Source organism: Streptopelia decaocto (genome assembly GCF_964273445.1).
Source record: "Streptopelia decaocto genome assembly, chromosome: 6".
Taxonomy (NCBI): Eukaryota; Metazoa; Chordata; class Aves; order Columbiformes; family Columbidae; genus Streptopelia; species Streptopelia decaocto.
The window spans coordinates 51,567,755-51,591,063 of NC_138660.1; the positions used below are offsets into that span (position 1 = coordinate 51,567,755).

Consider the following 23,309-nt stretch of genomic DNA (forward strand, 5'->3'; position numbering starts at 1 on the left):
AGACTTATCACTGTGTCTACACTCCTGCCTGGGGTATCCAGACCCCCTCCGGCTTGATGGGGTAAACCATGCCCTTCCAGGAGGTCCTACCATCACCTAGCCATGCAGAATTCATTGCACTTCTGCTTCCAATTTTTCCTACACTGCTTGTGCCACTGCCGGCTCCAAGGGCTGCTGGAGAAGAGTAAAACCAGCATTGCACATTGGTGTCCCTTGCGAGCATGGGGGCACCTCAGCAGGCTCAGCCCCTCCATCACCTGCCCGAAGGCAGCTTGTTCACAGCAGGCATGCTCAGAGCCCCAACATGAAGTCACGGTAATTAGACAGCAGTGGTTTTATTTTGCTCCCGTGGGTGTGTAGCTGCCTTTCCCAGGACGTGAAGAAAGGCGGGTGACACCGGCAGCCAGGGAGGCTGACTCTGAGCCAGGGAGCTGCTTACCCAGGGCTGCTGTGCCTGAAAACGAGCTAGTCCCAACTCGTCCACCTGTCCCTTTTAGCTTTGCAGGTTGGGGCTCAGCATGCATGCGAGGCTGCCTGCGTCCCTGGGAGTGCCTCCCTGCTCTTGCCACTGCCCAGTGATTCAGGGCTTAGGACTGTAGTGAGATCTGGAATTAGCTTTATTGTTCCTGTAACGTGGCACATGCTCTGGGCAATGCAGCGGGTGTTGCACAATGGACTTCATTTTATCTGAACCAGCAATTATGCTGCTGTTGCTCAGTTCCAGCAGAGAGAACTTCTGTCAGATCACTACCATGCCCTGTATTCCAGCAGGTCTTCAGTAGTAAATGCCACACCTGACTTGTTGAAGACATCTACTGATGAAGATCCCTTGACCCTGAGACAATCATGCTTCCCTACCCTTACTGCTAGTAAGCCTTAAACTTGCATCTTCTTGCCCTGGAGCATGCTGAAGAGTTAATCACTCGCTGGGATACTGCTGGAGCAGTTAGCATCACACAGGACTTGCCTGAACTCACAAACTCTGCAAGATGCAGTCAAGCCCAATGCGTTCAACAGACTCAGTAGTTTGACCAGTGTTGTCCACCCGGTCTCTATGCAGAACTGCCTTTCTGCTTTGAGAAGGTTGTCATCACTACTCATCCTGCAGCAAAGCATCGCTGGATCTCTGGGCTTTCCAGCCCAGCAGCTGGGTTTGCTGCCCAAGTTCTTGGCCAAACTGTGTCCCCAAAGTGGCTTGTGACACTGTTTGCTCTGCCTGGAACAACCTGGGTGCAGCTGAGGTCTGAAAAGTGGGAACAAGAGTTTGGGCTTTCCGCAGGGAAGAGAGAAGGGAACTAGGGTGTAGATAGGGTGTACCAGACTGCACTCTGAATGGATCCTCTCCTCCCCAGTTTCAGCTCTGGGTGCTTTTAGGTGGGGCAGACCTTAGCATACTTCTGGAAGACAGCTATTTGAGAGGCTTTGTCTGGATAACTGCAAGCTCTGCCAACAGAGGTTCCTGTACCAGTAGCAACCCCCAAACCTTCATAATAACTTGTTATCAAGAGCTTTTTAGTGCAAGCATCTGCCCTTGATGGAGGCATTGCACCGCCTGCAATACACTGTGCTGCCTCCCCTTTCTCACGTAGGGGTGTCTGAGAGCCGGCTGATCTCCTGGGCTCTGTGGGCAGCATCAAGCAGGGTTCTCCCCTGCAGTGTGCAGGGCTCTGCCCTTGGATATCTTCAATCTGTTTTTCCTATTCTTCTATCAAGAGATGGTTGAATTCTGACTCACTAGCCTAAAATTTGCCTTGCTTGTTTTTTGTGCCTTTCTGGGTGCTGGTGCAGGGTCCAACTTTGTTCTGAGTGATGGTGAAAAAGTCTCCCGAGCAGTTCTTGCAATCTAGTGATTTCTGACGTGCTCTGGAAACATTTGAAGGGTTTTCTTATACATGTGAGTAACATCTCTGAGAGAGGGGTCACCTCAGGATGAATCTTCTTCCAGCCAGGGCAAGATCAGACTCCATCATGTGCTTGCAGGCTGCTGCTACCAGCATCTGGCAGGCTGCTGAGCAGTTAGGCACTGACAAGCTGCAGCCCATTGGTGCTCCCTGGATTTAGCCAGCTGTTCTTAAGCATTTCAAAAAAGCTTAGACATCTGCTTGGGATTTTCAGATCAGAGGTACATGGAGATGCGTAGCTCTAAATGACTCACAGCTCTCTTGTCAGTCATTGCTGCCCTGCTCACTCAACATAACAGCATCTGAATGGTTACTTTCACTGTGAGCATGCATTTTTAGCAATGACAAATCAGGGACATTTCACCATCAGCTCTCTACCAGAATGGTACATAAACAGATTCAGGCATCTCTTGGAGAAGTACCACATCATTTTACACACTGAGGTGCCACCAGGTTGTCATACAGATCTCCTGAAGTTGTGTGAACCACACAAGCCTTGCACAGCCACCTGAAATCCTGCTCGCTGCCTAGCTCTGATGCTTGTGCTTCTAACCACTGCTCCAAAACACTCATGCTATAAAAGCCTCACAATTAATTTGCACCCTGGAAGTAGGGAGAGTGATAGGAAACACCCAGTCAGAAGTCACATTTCAGCAAGCACCTTGGCAAAGATTTTCACCGGGAAAGATGATCCCATCACTCTTTTACAAACCAATTAACTTCTGGGGCTCAAATTTTGATGCCTCAGTGCTAGCAGTTACCCTCTCACTCTCATGGACTGTCTGCATCAGCATGGTCTGTGTTATCTAGTGATCTCTGAGGTCACTCAAAGGACTTTTATACCACGGGGAGGAGCTTAGGCATTTCCAGAGTTATCTAGTTGCCACAGTATCCTGTCCAGGTTCAGCAGCATCTCTCTGGAAAAAGCCTCCTCCCACCAGCTTGATTAAACTCACTCTGTTTGGCTCAGCCATTTCTGCAGGTCTCAAAAAGTGTTGCTTAGACCCTGGCACAGGCTTCACAGCAGTACTGCTGCTTTCAGTCACTTTACACGTCTTCATCAGTGAAGGTGACACTTTTCCAGGTGACTCAGGCACAAAGAAAGGCCATTGTGGGTGGATAATTCAGGTCCACCTTTCAGCTTTCAGAGTGAGCTGAGAGATGACAGTGTCTTTCAGTGAAAACTCATTAAGTCGGAGGGCTCTGGCAAAGGCAGGGCTGGTTCTGCATGGCAGGGGATGCTGTGAGTATTTTGGATGGGGGAGGAAAGAATGGACAAGCTATTCATTGTAGCAGAGCCAGGAATCAGTGAAGTCACTGCAAAAAGACCTGCTTTGAAGTGCTCCAAGCTCCCCCCATCCCCTCACAGATCACTTCATAAAGCTTTGTTAAATCAGGTCAAAACGATGGAGGTAAAGCAGAGGCAGGCTGGAGGAGGAGCCCATCGGCAGACAAGGCTTTCAGACATAGACCCAGGGCACACCTGTCCTTGAGGCAAGGGGCAGGACAGAGTTTTCCTGCTTTTTCCTCACTGAACTCCGAAGAGGCCAGGAAAGTTTGTGTTTGTCTCTGAAGTGTTTTCTCTGCCTGTATTTCTCCAGAAATTCTGCCAGGTGTGCTCTGGGGGCCTTGGATGGCTGGCAGAGACCCAGCTGTGTGCTCACCCAGGGATCACATCAGCACCTCCACCCACCAGGTGGGAAGACCTGAGCCAGATTCTCTGCTGACTTTCCCTCCTTGGTTCCTGAAATCTGTCCTGGTGAATGCCTGGATGGTGCCTCGCACCAGCAAAACCCCCAACAAGAAAGCGCTATCTCTGGCCCTCAGGGGAAGCCACTCTGTCAAGACCAGCAAGTGTAGCAAGACCAATCCTTATGCCCCCCTGCCCTTTCCTCGAGGGGATGCCCAGGTTTCCCGTGGCCCCGAGGAGGCAGGGAGCAGGGGGGCGGGGGATGCTGCTCCTTGGTGGCCCCGGCAATGCACCCAGCCGGCTGCCGGGCAACACAGCTGCATCTCTGCAAGTGTATGGAAATGTGCGCATTATACACAAATTTATGCAAACGCCCGGAACTGTCTAGGGCGGGGCGCTCCGCCCCAGAGGGTCGGTGCCGCCCCCGGTATAAAGTGGCGGCGGCGCGGCCGTCCCGGCGGTGCGGATCTGCGGCAGCCCGGGGACAGGCAAGTCGTGCGGCGGTGGCATCATGGTGAGTGCCGACCCCGGGCTGCCCCCTCCTTCTGGTACCGCGGGGCGCTCCGGGGAGTGGGAGGAACCCCAGCCGGGCCCTGCGCGGAGCAGGCTGTAACCCCCAGAGCTTCGCAGGGGGCCTCGCCCGGGAGCCCAAACGTGCAGGCAGCTGCTGATGGGAGTACCGGCTGTGCTTGCCCTGCCTCTGCCTGGCTTCTGCCTTTTCTGAGCTGCTCCCTCCCCGGCACCCAGCAGCCTCCCTCTGAGCATCCCCTTGCACCCATCTGACATGTCCAAGGGAAGGAGGCCACCAGCCAAACTCGCTGTGTGTGGAGACTGGCGTTTGGGCTGACTCTCTCATGCCACGGTTTCTGCCCATCTCCTGTGGTAACATCTCTGGCTGGGGGAAGTGGGCCCAGCCTGCTAACCCTCCAGGTTGCAGAGCTGCAGATGAGCCCTAGAGCGAGCTGTGGCTTCATCCACTGCCCTGCACCTTGGGTGCCAGGGTCCAGCCCATCGGTGGACATCACTGTGGGGGAGCCTCCGGGCTGCCCTGCTGCTGTGGTCCTGCCGTCAGGTCTGGATCCTGAGCAGTCTGGCTGTTCTGGAGAGCATCCCAATCCCAGGGAGCCCAGGCACCCTGCCTGCTGCCTGAGAGGGCTGTGCTCCCTGTCCTTCCTGAGCCTGACCTTGCCATGAAGAAGGCAGAGTCTGCTGGCTGGTGACCAGCACTGCTGTGTCCCCAGCACTGTGGGGCTCTGCCCAGCCTGCTGTCAGCACTGAGGTCCACAAAGCTGGTCCTGCCTGCTGCATGTTGGTAGGATGAAGTATGGTGATCAGCATAACCATCTGCTCACACCCTAATTCACAAGGTCCTTGGCCAGGGAGTCCTTTCTCTTCTTTCTTGTGGCCACCCAGAGGTGCTTGTAGTTGTGTCAGTGTTTGCTGTGTACTTCTGCTGAGCATCCTGGAGCTTCCTCAGGACTTACTGTTGTCTCCTTGTGTTACAAAACCTTCATGGACTTGCTGTGGAAAAGTGGAGTGCCATTTTGGTGCTGCTTGCACCTCAGCTTTGGGAAAGGTTGGGAGATGGACTTCTGGCTCTTACCCTGGGTATCAAGGGCTTATTTTTCTGTCATTCCTCACTGTCACTGTTGCCTCTGAAATGCAGCACAGAAAGCACCCCAGATGCACAGAGCTGTGACCCATGCAGCTTCCTCAGACAGCAATCACTGACGTGCTCCTGGTGCAAAATTGCTCCACCGGCCTCCTGCTGCTGACTCACAGTGGGGCACCCATGGCTCTGGAAATCCAGTTTGATTTGGTTGCTCCTCTGCCTCAGTTGTGGCTGATGACGCATCCAAGTCTTTGGCAACAGCAGGGCTGAGGCAGTGAATATTTTGGTTCTTGTTGAAAGGGCTGCAGCCTCTGGGATGGTTAAGTGTGACCCTTACCTGCAGGGAGCGAGGCTGCAGAGCCCACCTCAGTGTTACCCCCCTGAGGAACCTGAGGCTGCCCTTGAAGCCCTGAACTAAGGGATTCTTCGACCTCAGCCTTTCAGTTCAGTTCAGAAATGCAGTTAACGCCTCCTCCTCCTCCAGAGCTAATTTAGGGAAGCTGAGCCTCAGAGCATGGCAACCGTTTGCTGCTGCAAATCGCCCTCTTGCTGGGCACCCATGCCCGGTGCTGTCACCTCCTCAGCTCCCAATGCTGGGTGATGCACTGTCATCACCCCACAGCCCTGTTGTTGGGCTCCAGCCCTTAAGCCAAGTCAGTGTTCAGGCAACAGAGAAGACGCTCGTTGAGTGCTTCCTAGGGCTGTGGGTGCAGACAGTCCAGAGAACATGACAATCTTGTGTCCCTGGCTCCAGCTGATGTGTCTCCATCTCCCTGGGCCCCTGAGCTGGGCAGTGCAACGACAGGAGGCAGAGCACCAGAATTGGCAGAGGGCAGGAGATGGGGATAAGCACAAAGCACCCAGGCTGTGGAGCAGTGCGGGTTCCACAGAGCGACAAGGGCCTGGACTGCCCTGCCTGTGCTGGGCACCTCACCCCCTGTTGCAGCTACATTTGTGGTCCCAACTGGGATCTGACCCTATTTCCCTCTCCTCAGCGCGAGTGCATCTCCGTCCATGTCGGCCAGGCCGGCGTCCAGATGGGCAACACCTGCTGGGAGCTGTACTGCCTGGAGCATGGCATCCAGCCCGACGGGCAGATGCCCAGCGACAAAACCATCGGTGGAGGGGACGATTCCTTCACCACCTTCTTCTGTGAGACCGGGGCTGGGAAGCATGTCCCACGGGCCATCTTTGTGGACCTGGAGCCCACTGTGATTGGTGAGTGCACCTCAGCTGCTGGTGGTCACTGCGTCTGGGAACAATCCACTCATGGCAATCCCTAGAATAGCTCCTGCCACCTTTCCCCAGAGCCAGTTCGAAAATCTCTGACATTGTGCTAACCTCTCCTAGATGAGGTACGGGGAGGAGTCTACCGCCAGCTCTTCCACCCTGAACAGATGATCACTGGCAAGGAAGATGCTGCCAACAACTATGCCCGCGGGCACTACACCATTGGCAAAGAGATCATCGACCAAGTGCTGGACAGGATCCGGAAGCTGGTAGGTGACTGCAGAGCGGGGATGTGTCCCCCTGAGCTGGGGTCCAGCATCCGGCTGGGGGTGGGAGTATGGGGTGTGCCCTGCTGTGCCCAGGGGGGCCTTTGGCTGCCCAAGCAACAGTTTGAAACTTCTCTCCAGCAAAGTCAGTACTTGGAGGAAGCTCACTTGGCTCTCTCCGCAGGCTGACCAGTGCACAGGGCTCCAGGGATTCCTCGTGTTTCGTAGTTTCGGAGGTGGCACTGGCTCTGGATTCACCTCACTCTTGATGGAGAGACTCTCTGTTGACTACGGCAAGAAGTCCAAGCTGGAGTTCTCCATCTACCCAGCACCACAGGTCTCCACTGCTGTGGTGGAGCCCTACAACTCCATCCTCACCACACACAGCACCTTGGAGCATTCAGACTGTGCTTTCATGGTGGATAATGAGGCTATCTACGACATCTGTCGCAGAAACCTGGACATTGAGCGCCCAACCTACACCAACTTGAACAGACTCATCAGCCAGGTTGTCTCGTCCATCACAGCATCACTGCGGTTCGATGGAGCCCTGAATGTGGATCTGACTGAGTTCCAGACCAACCTGGTGCCCTACCCTCGCATCCATTTCCCCCTGGCCACCTACGCTCCTGTGGTTTCGGCTGAGAGAGCTTATCATGAGCAGCTGTCAGTGGCCGAGATCACCAACTCCTGCTTTGAGCCGTCCAACCAGATGGTTAAGTGTGACCCTCGCCACGGCAAGTACATGGCCTGCTGCCTGCTGTACCGCGGGGACGTGGTGCCCAAGGACGTCAATGCTGCCATCGCCACCATCAAGACCAAGCGCAGCATCCAGTTTGTGGACTGGTGCCCCACGGGCTTCAAGGTGGGCATCAACTACCAGCCGCCCACAGTGGTGCCAGGGGGGGACCTGGCCAAGGTGCAGCGCGCCGTCTGCATGCTGAGCAACACCACGGCCATCGCCGAGGCCTGGGCTCGCCTGGACCACAAGTTTGACCTGATGTACGCCAAGCGAGCCTTCGTGCACTGGTACGTGGGCGAGGGCATGGAGGAAGGGGAGTTCTCTGAGGCGCGGGAAGACATGGCAGCTCTGGAGAAGGATTACGAGGAGGTGGGCCTGGACTCCTACGAGGATGAAGAGGAGGGTGAGGAGTAGAGAAGCCTCTGCCAAAAAGCACTGTGCTCCTTCCCTGTGTTTCCTGCAGAAGCCCTTTGCAATAAACCATTTCAGAGCCTCTGTGTATCCCACTGAACCCCCAGCTGTATTGGTTTCTTGCCAGCTCAGGTGTGTGGTGAGTGCTTCAGCTCTGCTGTCAGTGCTGTTGTACTTCCAGCACATGCGGGCATGGGGTGCACTGTCTGGGAGCACCTCTGCCCACTCCCTGCCTGGCTTTGCGGGTGCTCTGCCACCCCCCTGGGGCCATCTGCCTCCCTCATCTCATGTTCTCCCTTTGCGGTGTGCTGAGCCCTCTCCCTGCCCTGCCCACTGGTCAGGAGTCCAAACATCAGCTCCTGCCTCCAACTGCAAACAGGAGATTTCTGTTACCCATTATCCAGCACGCTGGGTCCAGAGATTAATTTTCCCTGCTTAGCACTAATGCTCCAGCTATATTGACCCACAGAGGCTGTCCTGCCCTGCCCTCCTCCTCCCAGCATGCACCCAAGCCAGCTGGAGGGGAAAGTGTGAGCCAGCAGTGGGCTGCTCTGATTCCTGGAGCATGGCTAGGCACTCATCCCACTGTGCAGGGCTCCTGGTGCTCCCTATGACCAGACCCATGGGCTCAGGCCAAGTGGTGCCTGCTGCTGCACCAGGGCACGAGCTGGAGTTGCTGCCCCTCACTCCAGGCATTGCTCTGATCCCACTGCAGAATCCCCTCCTCTTCATGTCTTTGCAGGGACCTGACTATGCTGCCAGACATGCATAGCAGTTGGAATTGCATCCTGTTCCTTTTTTTTCTTAAAGATTATCCTGCATCTTTGATCTGGACCCCACTCCAGAGGGTCACAGCAGTGTCTCCTGGCATGCCCCTGGGCAGCAGATCCCCTGTCCCCACAGGCAGGGATAGCTGTGTAAGCCCACGTCCTGGCAGCAAGGACAGAGCCCTCTCCCTGCTGCACACAGCATGCAAGGCTGGGACACTGGATTCTGCTTCTCCTTCAGCTAACAACTGGGCTGGTGGTCCACAGACCCTCAGCAGCAGGACCAGCCCTGGCACCAGAGATGAAGGCTGTGCTAGTTGGGGCTCAAATGAAGGGGCTTCTCTGACGTAGTCACAAGTCATTGACAGCAAATGGGCTGCAATGACCCTTTTTTTGGCAGCTGGGCCAGCAGCCCAGATTTGTCATGGTGATATTCAGTCTCATGGAGGTGTGTGGCACTGCTCACCTGTCCCCACCAGGAGGGAAGAGCAACATCGGCCAGGGGTTGCTGAGATGCTGATGGCAAAGAGGGGTTTGGAGGCACCCTGGTCTCCAGAGCCTGACCTGTGTTTCTTCTCCTTTCCCCTGCTCTAGAGGCCCAGGTGATCTTGGGGTGTCTGTCACCAGATCCCAGAGAGCCTGCAGTGCAGAAAAGCTGGTGGGAGAGCAAAGTGGGGGCTACTGTATGCGCTCCAGACCGCGGCCTGGTGGCTCAGCACCGCATGTCCCCACTGAGAGCCAGAGCCCAGACCTCCTGCACGCAGCTTGGCAGGACGCCCCCCGCTTCCCTCCCGGCAGAGGGAAAGCAACCCCAGCCCCCTGCACTTTGGGGTCCCTCTGCAGCCGAGAAGGCGCCTGAGCAGGCTCCCGCTGCCCTCGAGGTGCGTACTCCCGCCCTGCATGCAAATATACCCAAATGAAGGGGGGCGAGGCGGCAGCAAGCCCCTCCCACGTATAAGAGGGCGCTGCGGAGGGGATTGCAGCAGCCGCTGGTCTGCGCCGAGCCCCGCCGCACCGAGTCGCCGGGAGAGCCCGGACCCCCAGCCGCAGCATGGTGAGTGCGGGCCGGGCGGCGCGGCAGCGGGCACGGCGGCGGGGAAGGCGTCCGGCAGCCACCCCCCGGAACACCGGGCACAGCGGAGCCGCCGCGACGCCCCCCCTTCTTCCCCGCCGTGACCTTGGGCAGCCCCACCGACCCCTGTCCGGGGACAACCGTGTCCTCCTCCTGCTTCTGCCCGGCTCCCCCCGCCGCCACCAGTCCCGGGGCTACCTGAGACCCCGCTCCGCCGCCGCAAGGGGTGCGCTAGGGATGGAGGGGGTTGACCCCTCCGGTGGGGAACGTGGCCGCGGACGGACGGGGACAGCTGCTGGGGGTGGAGGCACCAGCCGGGCACCGGGGGCCGGAGTTGGGTGCTCGGCGGGGCTCCCCCCGGGGCAGCGGGGCGCCTGCCGGGGCAGGGAGGAGCGGGTGTGGGGGTCCCGTCCTTGGCGTCTCGCGGGGGCTCGGTCTGGCAACGACGGAGCGGCTCGGGTCCGCTGTCCAAACCGGGTGATCGTCGCTGTCCTCGCCTGGGGCCGGGGCTATATTTAGCGGCTCGGGAGGGGACGCGGCCGTGCCAGGAGGCGCAGCGCAGCGCCCCGCCCGCCGCAGCACCGCTCGGGCTCTGCCGGGGACCCTGCCCCGGGCAGTGCTTCCCACCGGTGGGCTGAGGCTTTCCCGGCCCTCTCGGAGAAGGCAAGAGTCCTTGTGCCCTTCCAGCACTGGACCAGGACATGGTCTCCATCGCGGCTCAGCCCTGTGTGGTCATGGAACACGGAAGCAAAGAGCCCTGGGACCCCCAGGCTGAGTTGTGGTGCCCTGCCTGGGGGAGCAGGGATGCTAAGGGTGTAGCAGAGAAGGGAGGGATGTCAGGGATAAAGGACCAAGAATGGCAGGAGTAGCAGAGGGGGGATGCTGGGGGTAGCAGAGCAGGCCTGCACCTGCAGGACGGAAGTGCGGGAAGCACATCTCCAGCTCAAAGCCTGCTCCCCAGCACTTCTGCCCACACGGTTTTCACAGCACGGGCTTGTGACTGCATAGCTCCGGGAGTCTCTGTGCTGCCTTGAATATTGCTGAGCTTCACCACCAGCCCTCCTCTGGCTGTCCCCCACTGCCCCTGTATCCCCAAGGCCCCCTGCCCCAGGAGACTGCGTGCTTACCTGGCTCTGGAACAGCAGGTGGAAGCATCCCCTGTGCTGGCTGCACCTCATGGGTTAAGTATATGATGGCATCAGCTCAGCACCTCGCTGGGCTGCTGTGGCACAGGGAAGGGGCTGAGGCTGCCAGGGAGCCTGGCTGGGAGGCTGGGGCAGGCGACCTGGGCCAGGCTCTGCTCCCCATGCTGCTGGAGAACAGCCCTGGCCAGAGTCTGTGGGGCTGGTGGCCCTCAGCAAGGGCTGGGCACGAGGGACACCAGAGCTGGCTCCCAACCCAGCACATTGCCTGTGTGTGGTTGAGGGCAATGACAACCATGCAGGGCCCCTCAGGGACACACAGGAGGTCACCCAAAGAAATGTGCTCCCTGGAGCCACTGGCTGGAGCAGGTCCTGTGCAGGTGGCTGTGTGGCACTGACAGCAGGTAGAGCCCTCCCTGGGGCAGGCAAGACAGAGCTGTGCCAGGATCTGACCCTGCCTCCCCCTCCCCAGCGTGAGTGCATCTCCGTCCACGTCGGCCAGGCCGGCGTCCAGATGGGCAACACCTGCTGGGAGCTGTACTGCCTGGAACATGGCATCCAGCCCGACGGGCAGATGCCCAGCGACAAAACCATCGGTGGAGGGGACGACTCCTTCACCACCTTCTTCTGTGAGACCGGGGCTGGGAAGCATGTCCCACGGGCCATCTTTGTGGACCTGGAGCCCACTGTGATTGGTGAGTGCTGGAGTGTGCATGGCCCGGGGCGCACCACTAGACTGAGTGGCTGGTGCCCATGCTCTGCTGGCAGTATCCTGCACTGGGTTCAACCTGAGGGCCCTCCTTTCCCCAGGAGAAGCCGCAAACCTGAGCACCAGCTTTTGTTCCTGAAGTGTCCTAGAGGCAAGGGTGCTGGTAGTCTCTTGCTACCACATGTGCGTGGAGAGAAACCAGCCCAACCTGCATGGCAGCTCCTGCTGTGCTGCTGCATGCTGTGGGCAGGCAGCTCCAGATGGGTGGGAGAACATGAGCTTCTGTGCGGGGAGGTGGCAGCCACCACCAGAGAAACCTGATGCTGGTGGTGTCCCTGCTGATGTGTGGATCCTTGGCTGTACATGCCAGAGCCAGGAGGAGGGCGAGGGATGGGTGCGCACATCCGCTCAACTGCTTTTTGGCTGGCTCAAACCTACAGTCTGCGCCAGGCTCAGCCCTCCCCTGCTCTCTACTAGATGAAGTGCGGGCTGGAATCTACCGCCAGCTCTTCCACCCTGAGCAGCTGATCACCGGCAAGGAAGATGCTGCCAACAACTACGCCCGTGGGCACTACACCATTGGCAAAGAGATCATCGACCAAGTGCTGGACAGGATCCGGAAGCTGGTAGGTGACTGCAGAGGGGGAATGTGTCCCCTGAGTGGGTGTCCAGCATCTTGCTGGACGTCAGAGAATGCTGCAAGCCCTGCTGTGCCCTGGGAGGGTTCTGCAGCTGCCCATGGCAGGGATGTGCCAGGTCCTGACGGACACCTGAGCAGTCAGGAGTTCATGAAAAAGTGTATCTTGGAGCAATCTCATGTGTATCTCTCCGCAGGCTGACCAGTGCACAGGGCTCCAGGGATTCCTCGTGTTTCACAGCTTTGGAGGTGGCACTGGCTCTGGATTCACCTCGCTCTTGATGGAGAGACTCTCTGTTGACTATGGCAAGAAGTCCAAGCTGGAGTTCTCCATCTACCCAGCACCACAGGTCTCCACTGCTGTGGTGGAGCCCTACAACTCCATCCTCACCACACACACCACCCTGGAGCACTCGGACTGTGCCTTTATGGTGGACAATGAGGCCATCTACGACATCTGTCGCAGAAACCTGGACATCGAGCGCCCAACCTACACCAACTTGAACAGACTCATCAGCCAGATCGTCTCGTCCATCACAGCATCACTGCGGTTTGATGGGGCCCTGAATGTGGATCTGACTGAGTTCCAGACCAACCTGGTGCCCTACCCTCGCATCCATTTCCCCCTGGCCACCTACGCTCCTGTCATCTCCGCAGAGAAGGCTTATCATGAGCAGCTGTCAGTGGCCGAGATCACCAACTCCTGCTTTGAGCCGTCCAACCAGATGGTTAAGTGTGACCCTCGCCACGGCAAGTACATGGCCTGCTGCCTGCTGTACCGCGGGGACGTGGTGCCCAAGGACGTCAATGCCGCCATCGCCACCATCAAGACCAAGCGCAGCATCCAGTTTGTGGACTGGTGCCCCACGGGCTTCAAGGTGGGCATCAACTACCAGCCGCCCACAGTGGTGCCAGGGGGGGACCTGGCCAAGGTGCAGCGCGCCGTCTGCATGCTGAGCAACACCACGGCCATCGCCGAGGCCTGGGCTCGCCTGGACCACAAGTTTGACCTGATGTACGCCAAGCGAGCCTTCGTGCACTGGTACGTGGGCGAGGGCATGGAGGAAGGGGAGTTCTCTGAGGCGCGGGAAGACATGGCAGCTCTGGAGAAGGATTACGAGGAGGTGGGCCTGGACTCCTACGAGGATGAAGAGGAGGGTGAGGAGTAGAGAAGCCTCTGCCAAAAAGCACTGTGCTCCTTCCCTGTGTTTCCTGCAGAAGCCCTTTGTAATAAACCATTTCAGAGCCTCTGTGTATCCCACTGAACCCCCAGCTGTATTGGTTTCTTGCCAGCTCAGGTGTGTGGTGAGTGCTTTAGCTCTGCTGCTGGTGCTGCTCTGCTTCTTCCCAGTCTCCAGCTCCAGCTTGCTCCCTGTGCAGGTAAGAGCCCCTGGGTCCGCTCCCTGTGGTTGTGGCACGCATCCCACCCTGCTCGCTGCTTCAGCTAGGGGTGGGTACCGCTTCCTCATGTGCTATATGGCCCTGCTGTGGATCCTGGAGCCCAGGGGAGCAAATTTAGCCTGAGCAGGAATAAATCCTAAGCTGATGGGACTTCTTCCCCTGCGCAGCCAGAGAGCAGGTGGGCTCATCTTTAAGGAGAGTGGTTAAAGCAGTAAGAGCAGACTGGCATCCCTGTCCCCATGGCCACAGCTTGGGGACAAGGGGCATGCCCAGCTCTGCAGTGCAGTGGGTGCATCCTGCAAGGGCATCCAGTGCAGCATGAACCCCCGTGGTTGCTTTTCTGCTGTGTTGTGGCGAGAGGATTAAAGGAGGGGAGTGCTTCCCTGTGAAACTGCTTGTCTGCATCTCTTTTTTTACCATCGCCCCTGCAGGCAGCCCAGCTGCTGCTGGTCCCAGTGAGCCTTTCCAGCCAAGGACGGCTGTGCTGTCACAAGGCTCTACTTACCCCACCAGAGCAGGGCTGTTGCCCCTGCCTCCCAAACTCTGGCAGCTCCCCAGCCTTGGCACCCACCTCCCTCTCCTTGGGCAGCCAAGTTCTGCCTGTACCCCTGCTGCTGCCTGTGCTGTGCTGAGCCCCTTCCCACAGTGGCCAGCCCCAGAGGCTCAGAGTAGCTGCGCCTGCCTCCAGCTGCAGAATTGTGTTAACTCCCATTAGGAGCGCGCTGGGGCCAGGGATTAACTTTCCCTGCTTACCGCTAATGCTCTGGCGATGCCGCCTTGCCAGGGCTGTCCTCTGCTGCCCTTCCCTGCCAGCAATGCTTGCTGCTCCACCCAGACAGCATTGTCCTTGTGCCCCAGTGGGACCCCATCCCTGAGACAGGGACACATCCACACCTCCACAAGAACATCTTTTACTCCAAACACAAGGCAACGTTGGCGCTGAGAGCAGCGTCGGAGCAGGCAATAGCAACCTGCCTCGCTCCAGGACCACAGCTCTGCCCTGCGCAGGGGAGAAATCCTCCTGGGGTGCAGAGCTGCAGGGCTGTGGCTGCCATCACCTGGGGAGGGGTCCCGCAGCATCCTCTCCTGCAACCCCTGGGGGAGGCAGCGACCAGAGAGGGCCCCATGTTTAGCAGCAGGTCACACGTCCACAGTCCTGGGGCATGGACTAAGTCCAGGGTACAGAACACTCCAAATCCAACACACCTCTGGCACAGAGCAGCAGCTCTCCACTGAGCACAGCAAATCACCCTGCAATGGTTCTGTCAGGGAGCAGGGACAACGGCAGCTGCTTTTCCCCAAGCTCATCCTCAGGGCTCAGCACGACCATGGGGTGGGACAAGTTCAGATCTCAGATCTGCGTGGTGTCCTGCCCCACCGGCGCTGGCTGCAGCCCCTCCAGCTGGTGGAGGACGTCATCTATGCTGGGTCGCTCCTGAGGGTTCAGTGTCATCATGGAGAGGAGCAGGTGCTGCAAGGCAGCCGAGTATCTGGAGCAAGGACAGTGCGGGGGGTCTACATGATGCATACCACAGGAGGCTGCTTGGGAGCAGGGTCACCCTCCCCAGCCCCTCACCTGGTCGTGGGAGGCAAGGTAATGGGGTTCTGCACTGCCAGAGCCACGCTGTCACCCTTCTGGAAGATGGCATCGTAGGGGCCCTCCCCAAACATCATGCAGTACAGCACACAGCCTAGGGACTGGAGCACGGTGGGGTCAGGGCAGCCCCACGGCAGTGGGATGGGGACCAGGGGGATGGATCCTTACCCAGATGTCCGTGCGCTCGTCTATGACACACTGGCTCGGCACCGTGAAAAGCTCAGGGGCACGGTAGGAGATGGTGCAGCGCTGGGCAGCCCAGTCCTGCAGAAAGCAGGGTGAGGGCAGGGATGAAGGGCTCGGGGCTGGGATGGTCTGGTGGGATGATGTCTCAGGGCACCCACCTGCACGGCCACAGCCTCCCGAGAGCTGTTGACTTCAATGCGAGCTTGATTCATGGAGCCCAGGTCCATCAGCACAGGCTGGTCATCCTCATCCAGCAGCACGTTGGTGGGCTTGAGGTCCCTGTGGGGATGGATGTCACTGAACACCCGCTGGGGCCCCTGCCAACCCCCCCAGCCAGGGCTGTCAGCCCCCCACCTGTGTGCATAGCCCTTGCTGTGGATGGCTTGCAGTCCACGGCAGATGCCATGGAGGATGATGAGGATCCGCTGCTCTGGCATGAAGGTCCCTTTCTTTCGCAGTGCTTCCACCTCACTCCAGAGGGTTCCCCCCTGGCAAACACAAGCAGCCTGTCGTCACTGCCACTCCCAGCAGCAAGGAGGTGGGGGCAGACAGGGGAGCCCCCCTCACCTTCACATAGGGCAGGAGGAGCCAGGCTTCATACTTGGCGCCCTTCTCCACGATGCAGTGGGCCACAAGGCGCAGGATGTTGGGGTGGTCAAAGAGGCCATGCATCTCCACCTCGTGCAGGGCGGCCTGGCGGTCCTCCTTGTCATGGCACAGGATGCGCTTCAGGGCATAGAAGTGCCCGTCCCGCAGCCCCTCCACCAGGTCCACATAGCTGAAGCCTCTGCGAAGAGCCGAGCATGGCGTGGGTTGCATGTCACACTGCTGCAGTGCCCACACCAGGGCCCTGTGCCCAGCCTCAACTGTGAGGAACCACAGGCAGGGGGCAGAGGGCAGTGGGTGCCTGCACCACCCTCCATGAGAACCCCCCAGTTACACACATTCCTCCCACTTTGAGGGCATCTGCCAGGTACCCAAAGCATCCCCCCTCTGCACGAACAGTTCCCCATGCCCAAACACTGCCCGTGCTCAAGCATCTCCCCACCATACCTGAGCATCCCCCCCGCCACAAGCATAACCCCCCTATGCTCGAGCATCTCCCTGTGCCTGAACACCCCCTACACCTCAGCATCACCCCATGCCTGAGCATGCCCCCATGCACAAGCACCCACTATGCCCGAGCATCCCCCCGTCTAAGCATCAACTCCATGCTGGAGCAGTCCCCCCAAGTCTGAAAACCCATTCAAAAGCACCCTGACGCCTGAGCATCACCCCCGTGCCCAAGCATCACCCCGTTCCCGAACAACCCCTATAACTCAGAATCATCCCCATACCCGCACATCCCCTCCATGCCCCATGCCCCAGCATCCCCCATGCACAAGCACCCCCGTACCCGAGCACCCCTTGTGCTCAAGCATCCCCCCGTGCCCGCGGACCCCCCCGCCCGACACCCCCGTGCCCCAGCCCCGCCGCGGACCCCTCTGCCAGGCGGTGCAGCAGGAGGTACCGCACGCCCCCCAGGCTGACGGTGCCGCGGGAGCAGACGCACAGCGCCTGCCCCATCGCCCGCCCGCGTCATTGCCCGCTGCCGCGCGTCACCCGCCGCGTCACCCCCTGGGCGGAGCGCTGCAGCCTTTCCGGTCCCGGTGCCGCCGTGGTGGGGCTCCTGCTCCCTTTCTCCGTAGGGGGCGGGCTGCGGGCGGAGGGGAGCGGGGCGGGGCTTTGGGGCAGTGCCGAGCCCCGGGCTGCCCGCTTATTGTGACCGGGGTGGAACGCGGTGTCCCCAGCTGTGAGTGATGGTGGCAGCCTGCAGCCCCGCCGCCCCCCGGTGCCGGTCCCGGTGAGCCAAGCTTCTCGCCCGGGCGGGCAGGTCGGCGCTGTAGGGGACAGAGGTGGCGAGGCCACCCCAGCAGGGATCGTCCTCGAGGGCATCAGCCCCTCACCCTGCACCGCGGCAGCTCCGCGGCGCCCCTGTCGACAGCCTTGTCACCAGGCTCCAGCTCTCGGTCCAGGAACGTTTTCTTTCAGGCAGCGGCAGTATTCCCTCTTCCCGGAGCTGTAACCGGGGCGTGCCGGCACCACTGCTCTGATCTAACAAGTGGGCTGAGCTCCCTCGAAGACGTTTTGCCTGGTCGTGACCTTTTTATGAGGCTCTTTGTCCCTCCACGTGTGTCACCCACTGCCCTGAGGGGCACGGGGGATGTGCCCACTGGCCCCACATCCCGTGTTGCTTTGAAGGGGGGGATGCGTGGCTGGCCCAGGCGCGGGGAGCCAGAGTCACCCACCCTCTTGTTTCATCCTCTTCCCCCAAGCTGTGCTGCTGTTCCAGCTTTCTGCACTTAGGACCTGGAGGAAGCACCCGGTGCTGGCAGAGAAGGATCATGTGATGGTGGTATCCTCATCCCTCTTCGTCCCCCATCCCAGGCCTGCTGAGTGTCCAGCAAAGATGGGGCTGACAACTCTTGCCCTGCTGCTGGTGGTGGGGCTCCTGCACACACAGGTTAGCAAACACGGGTGGAAAGTTTAGGAGAAGCATGCGGGGCTGAGCTGCAAAGGATCTGGTGGGACGGCTCCGGGATCTGCCTTGCTTTTGTCCCTGTGTCCCTGCTCTTCTTGCTATGGCTCCCTCCTGCTGCAGCCCCTGCGTCCCACCACAGCATCCTGCTTGTGCTCTCAGCTCCCCCCTGTCCTCCCAGCATCCATCCCCAGCAGCACCCATCGCCCAAAGTGCCACCAGCTCAGCTGCAGGGTGTTTGATTAACTGGGGGAGTGGGAGGGGGGCATCAGGTGGTGCAAAGGGCTGCCCTGCTTGCCCTTCCTGCTCTCCCAGGACGGCGTGGTACTGGCCTTGTTCCTGCACCAAGGATGGGGAAGGTTCCCCCAGGAACCAGCCCCTGTCAGTCCCTGTCCCAGGGAGTGTGGGAGGGGGCAGCTGGCCTTGGGGAGGGTCTGCAACCCCCCAGCACTGCCACTCTCTTGCAGGCCTTACCCCCAGCAGGCTCCTTCCAGCTGGATTATGAGAACAATTGCTTCCGCAAGGACGGAGCCCCATTCCGCTACATCTCAGGCAGCATCCACTACGCCCGCGTCCCACGCCCCGCCTGGAGGGATCGGCTCCTCAAGATGTACATGAGCGGGCTCAGCGCTGTGCAGGTGTAAGTGACAGGGACAGCCCCAGCGGTGCACAGCCCACAGCCACCATGGCCTCTTGGGGTCTCTGGGGTCCCTGGAGTAGGGAGAGAGGCGAGGGTGTTGTCTGATCACACGGAGCGAGGACCAGCCCTTGCACTGGGCTGACTGGGACCTCCCTGCCAGTCCCAGTTCAGCTCTAGTTGCCATCCCCAGCCTAGGCTGGAGACCACTTCCCAGGAGCAGAGGGACTGGGATGCCCTTAGCCCCCATGTGCTGATGTCACCTCTTGCCCCAGCTACGTCCCCTGGAACTACCATGAGCCACTGCCAGGGGTTTATGACTTTGCTGGGGACCGGGACATGGAAGCTTTCCTGGACCTGACTGCTGAGCTGGGGCTTCTGGTGATCCTACGTCCAGGGCCCTACATCTGTGCGGAGTGGGAGATGGTGAGTCCCAGCCCCCAGACCTGGGATGGAAGGGCTGTGAGTAGCCTGGAAAGGGCACAGCAGGGTTGGCACTTCTGGCTGGCATGCCAACCCCGGCGCCATGCCAGCCACATCCAGGCAGCTGCCTTATGGGAACACAAGCCGCTTTGATGCTGAGCATCAGCATTGTGCTGGCCGGGTTTTGGCTGTGCCAACCCTGGCTGCTGAGCGGTTCCTCTGCCTCCTTCTCGGCTATGGGGGTTTCTCCAGGGTGGCCTGCCTGCCTGGCTGCTGTGGAAACCAGACATCGTCCTGCGCTCCTCTGACCCCGGTGAGCCTCAGCACGGGGCTCTGGTGTCTGTGTCCTTACAGCCTGGTGCCCATCCCAGCACACTGGTCTCTCCGCGCACCTGCCAAACCTGCTGCATGGACTCTCCCATCCTCTTCTCCATCTTTCAGGAGCCCCATAGTTCATTCTCTGCTTCCCCATCATGCTCAGCTATGCCCTGTCTGCCCCGTCCTCCTTCCGGCTGTCAGTGGGCTGTCGTGGGCGCCACAGCCAGGCTGAGCTGCCCTCCTTTCTCCCCAGCCTACCTGGCAGCTGTGGACTCCTGGCTCCATGTCCTGCTACCCAAGATCAAACCACGCCTGTACCAGCATGGGGGAAACATCATCAGTGTGCAGGTAGGGTGCAGTGGACCCAGCCCCCTACCCTGCTCTGGGTTATGTTTGGATGTACCCCAAAAAGCCACCTATACCCCTGACGCCATGCCCTCATCTGGCACAGCTCTTAGATAAATCCCACCTGACCTCTAGGCCTGGATTTAAATCCAAGGGCTGGGACTCTGCCACCAAACTGTTTGTTGTTGAAGGACGCTGGGAGAGCTGGGGTTCATGGTGGGGCTGGAAGGACATTTTGGGGATGCACATGGGGGCTGTAAAGAGATCTAATGATGTGGGGAGGGAAGGGCATAGCAGGACCCAGGTGCAGTCCCTGCCCTGCTTGCAGGTGGAGAACGAATACGGGAGCTACTATGCCTGTGACTACGGGTACCTGCGGCACCTGCTGGTCTCATTCCGGGTGCTGCTGGGGAGCGAGGTGCTGCTCTTCACCACCGACGACTCACGGGTGGAGGAGCTGCGCTGCGGCACGCTGCCGGGGCTCTACGCCACTGTCGACTTCGGGCCAGGTACCGCCGTGGGAGAGGAGGAAGAAAGGGGATAGAGGTCTCAGCTCCGTCCTGTTCCAACCTCCCTCCCTCAACCTCTGCAGGCTTCAATGTGACAGAGGCGTTTGGTGCCCAGCGCCAGATTGAGCCAAAGGGGCCTCTGGTGAGCTTGATGTGGGCGCTGTGGGTGAAATGACTCATGATGGCTTTGTGGGGGCAAAGAGGGGTGCTGGGGCCAGGCTGCAGGTGGGCAGAGAGGATGTGGCTGACAGGGGGTTGCCAGGAGCCCCAGCTCCAGGCAAGTGACAGCACTTTGCTCCCTCAGGTGAACTCTGAGTACTACACAGGCTGGCTGGATTACTGGGGGGAGGCACATGCCAGCACCAGCTCGGTGCGAGTGGCCCGGGGGCTGGAGGACATGCTGCAGCTGGGAGCCAATGTCAACATGCAAGTACTCAGCTGGCAGGGGCACAGCCTGGGGGGACAGTGCCCTCCTATCTGCCAGCACTGGAGTGGGTATTGCTGCTTGCTTTCGTCCCGCAGAACTCGGGCAGGGGGAGGCAGGCAGGGCTGGGGTGCAGCAGGGAGGCGCAGCACCTAGTGAGCCCCTGACGGGTCTGTCGGGGTGCTGACAGGGCTCTCTGGGCTGTCCCCTAGGTACATGTTCCATGGGGGGACGAACTTTGCCTACTGGAGCGGTGAGTAGGGACCTGCCATGGAGAGGGTGGCACACTGCGGGGCTCGAGGCTTTCCTTAGCCATCCCCAAGGAGCGCACTTCAGGCTCCTCTTCTGTCCCATGGGGCAGGCTGACACATACCCAAGGTTCCCTGAAACCGAGCTTGTCCCCTCCCCGGAACTCCTTTTGTCCCCAGGCAAGTGGCTCCCAGTTCTGGGTCACATCCCTGCCATCACATTGTGGTCAGCCTGGGGCTGGGTTCTGTGCCCTGGGCTCTGCCAGAGCTCCTTTCTCCAGCTCCCATTGCTTCCCTGCCAGGTGCTGACTTCAAGAACCAGTACAAACCAGTGACCACCAGCTATGACTATGATGCCCCTCTCTCAGAGGCAGGAGACCCCACTGAGAAGCTGTTTGCCATCCGCACAGTCATCAGCAAGGTGCTGGTTCTGGCAGGAGGAGGGGGACAGTACTGGGCCCTGCTGCCTATGCCAGGGAAGAGTGGGACACAGAGGGACCTGGCAGGGCACAGGACATCTCCCTGCCTGCCCTCAGGGGCAGCTGACAGTTTGCTGTTCAGTTCCAGCCCCTGCCAGTGGGTCCGATGCCACCTGCCACCCCCAAGTACGCCTACGGCCAGGTGGCCCTGCGGAAGGTGAGTACCTGCCCCAGGGGCTGTGCTGCCCCTGCCCAGCACTGCCCGGCTGCCCCATACTCATCCCTCTCTTTGCAGTATGCCAGCCTCCTGGATGTCTTGGATGTCCTGTGCCCCTCCGGGCCCATCCAGAGCCAGTTCCCCCTCACCTTTGAGGCCATAAAGCAGGTGAGGGGCTGGGTGCAGTGAGGGACACTGGGGAGATGCTCCTAAGCTTGTCTGCCCTGCCCTGGGGCCGAGAAACAGCGTGTGTCTTCAGCTGTTCTCTTTTCTATGCCACTTTGCTGTGTCCTGCAGGCCCACGGCTTTGTACTGTACCGCACACAGCTGCCCCGGGACCTCCTGGACCCAGCCACGCTGAGTGCTCCTCCCCACAGCGTCTGTGACCGTGGCTATGTGATGCTGCAGCAGGTGAGGCTGTGGGAGCAGCCCTGTCCCTGCGCGGTGCTCGGGAGGGCTGTGGGACCTGCCAGCAGCGGGCCTGTGCCATGCCAGTGTGCTGGGAGCCACACTGAGCCCTTGTGGGGTAGCTCTCTGGCCTGAATTTGCCCCTTTTGGTGGCAGAGGGCAGCCCTGGCTGGCTCAGGGGGGCAGGCAGCAGGATGCTACGCTGGCAGGCTGCTGGCAATGCTTGGGGCTGTGGGATCTGGGGATGGGGCGGCAGCACTGACCTTGTGGCTGTAGGAGTACCGAGGGACGCTGGAGAGGGATGGACAGACAGCGCTGCATGTGACAGGCAGGGCAGGGGACACCCTGGATGTGCTGCTGGAGAACATGGGCAGGATCAGCTTTGGGGCCAACATCAGTGACTTCAAGGTGAGGGTCCTGGGGATCCAGAGGGGATGGACTGGCCACCAGTGTGCCCAAACACCCCCTCTCCTGCCACTTGTGACAGACCCCAGCCGTGGCAGGGCCACCCCTCGACCTGCTCCCTGGTTAATCTCCTGGCAAACCAGGACTGGGATAAAGGCTGTGAGATGGGCACCCCTCTGTTCCCTTTACACTGCCACGGCAGTGCAGCCCCTCAGAGGGGATCACATCCCACCTTCACTACTGTGAGAGGGACATGCCCTGGGGAAGTCAAGCATCCTTCTGCCTGTGGCCAGATGCTGCTGCCTCATTTTCCCTTTTGCTCCATCTCAGGGCTTGCTGGGGAACCTCTCCTTGGACTCCAGCCCTCTCAGCAACTGGCTGATCTACCCCCTGGCCATAGACACTGCCATTGAGCAGGGCTGGCCCCACACTGCCCTGCCAAAATCAAGCAGCAGGACCAGAGCAGGGCCAGCCTTCTACACTGGGACCTTTGAGACCCCTGGCATCACCTGGGACACCTTTGTGAAGTTCCCAGGTTGGAGCAAGGTAAGGCAGTACATAACCAGGAGAGGGGTGAGGGTGGACAAGGGCACAGCTCAGACCCGTCTCCATCTTCCAGGGCCAGCTGTGGATAAATGGCTGCAATCTGGGCCGGTACTGGCCCCACCGTGGGCCCCAGCAGACCCTCTTTGTGCCTGGCTCTGTGCTGCATGTTGGCTGCCCCAACAACATCACAGTGCTGGAGCTGGAGGGGGCACCCCCTGACCCCTTCCTGCTCTTCCTTGACCAACCCCTTTTTAACAGGACCCTCAGCCAGAGGATCGCAGCCACAGAATAAATGCAGGACTGTGGGCACCAGCATTGCCTCTGGCTCGGGCTGCAGAGGTGGCAGGGGTCTGGTGAAGCACAGGGGCCAGTGGAGGGGATGCAGAGCCTTAGGTAAGGGGCACAGGCCCTGACATGGACATCCAGGACTCCCACCCTTCTCTGGGGCCAGGAATGGTATGGGCTAAAGAAAAAGAGGGTCAGAATCAAGCTTGTTTTGCATGTTAATCCCAAATAGTTCCAGTAGTCG

General features: G+C 59.6%; 4 protein-coding genes across 10 annotated transcripts; 3 read left to right on the plus strand and 1 right to left on the minus strand.

Moving 5' to 3' along the window:
- The first annotated feature begins 4,024 nt into the window (after positions 1 to 4,024).
- On the plus strand, positions 4,025 to 7,953 carry LOC309441729 (tubulin alpha-5 chain-like). Its single transcript, XM_082056695.1, has 4 exons — positions 4,025 to 4,105; positions 6,199 to 6,421; positions 6,554 to 6,702; positions 6,884 to 7,953. The coding sequence occupies exons 1-4, from the start codon at positions 4,103 to 4,105 to the stop codon at positions 7,853 to 7,855; spliced, it is 1,347 nt and encodes a 448-aa protein (XP_081912821.1). The 5' UTR covers positions 4,025 to 4,102; the 3' UTR covers positions 7,856 to 7,953.
- Positions 7,954 to 9,594: 1,641 nt separating this feature from the next.
- LOC309441728 (tubulin alpha-5 chain) lies at positions 9,595 to 13,948 on the plus strand. Of its 5 annotated transcripts, none has more exons than XM_082056690.1 (4): positions 9,595 to 9,673; positions 11,306 to 11,528; positions 12,020 to 12,168; positions 12,377 to 13,948. In XM_082056690.1, exons 1-4 carry the CDS (start codon positions 9,671 to 9,673, stop codon positions 13,346 to 13,348), a joined length of 1,347 nt encoding a protein of 448 aa, XP_081912816.1. In that variant the 5' UTR covers positions 9,595 to 9,670; the 3' UTR covers positions 13,349 to 13,948. The 5 variants fall into 5 exon arrangements, with proteins under 5 accessions (XP_081912816.1, XP_081912820.1, XP_081912817.1 ...); XM_082056694.1 differs by lacking the exon at positions 9,595 to 9,673 and adding an exon at positions 9,691 to 9,917; XM_082056691.1 differs by lacking the exon at positions 9,595 to 9,673 and adding an exon at positions 9,927 to 10,871.
- A 527-nt stretch (positions 13,949 to 14,475) lies between these two features.
- On the minus strand, positions 14,476 to 16,992 carry STK16 (serine/threonine kinase 16). Its single transcript, XM_082056701.1, has 7 exons — positions 16,844 to 16,992; positions 15,931 to 16,150; positions 15,718 to 15,851; positions 15,522 to 15,642; positions 15,346 to 15,441; positions 15,157 to 15,278; positions 14,476 to 15,070 (listed from the first exon to the last, which is right to left on the minus strand). The coding sequence occupies exons 1-7, from the start codon at positions 16,927 to 16,929 to the stop codon at positions 14,932 to 14,934; spliced, it is 918 nt and encodes a 305-aa protein (XP_081912827.1). The 5' UTR covers positions 16,930 to 16,992; the 3' UTR covers positions 14,476 to 14,931.
- Positions 16,978 to 23,281, plus strand: GLB1L (galactosidase beta 1 like). 3 transcript variants are annotated; one of them, XM_082056685.1, is made up of 17 exons: positions 16,978 to 17,023; positions 17,791 to 17,866; positions 18,349 to 18,521; positions 18,794 to 18,944; positions 19,194 to 19,254; positions 19,513 to 19,607; positions 19,933 to 20,113; positions 20,197 to 20,255; positions 20,418 to 20,539; positions 20,750 to 20,790; positions 21,088 to 21,206; positions 21,347 to 21,421; positions 21,500 to 21,589; positions 21,719 to 21,832; positions 22,106 to 22,237; positions 22,565 to 22,780; positions 22,854 to 23,281. In XM_082056685.1, the coding sequence occupies exons 2-17, from the start codon at positions 17,813 to 17,815 to the stop codon at positions 23,070 to 23,072; spliced, it is 1,902 nt and encodes a 633-aa protein (XP_081912811.1). In that variant the 5' UTR covers positions 16,978 to 17,023; positions 17,791 to 17,812; the 3' UTR covers positions 23,073 to 23,281. The 3 variants fall into 3 exon arrangements, with proteins under 3 accessions (XP_081912811.1, XP_081912809.1, XP_081912810.1); XM_082056683.1 differs by lacking the exon at positions 16,978 to 17,023 and adding an exon at positions 17,040 to 17,206; XM_082056684.1 differs by lacking the exon at positions 16,978 to 17,023 and adding an exon at positions 17,122 to 17,206 and having other exon boundaries at positions 17,679 to 17,866.
- Positions 23,282 to 23,309: the final 28 nt, after the last annotated feature.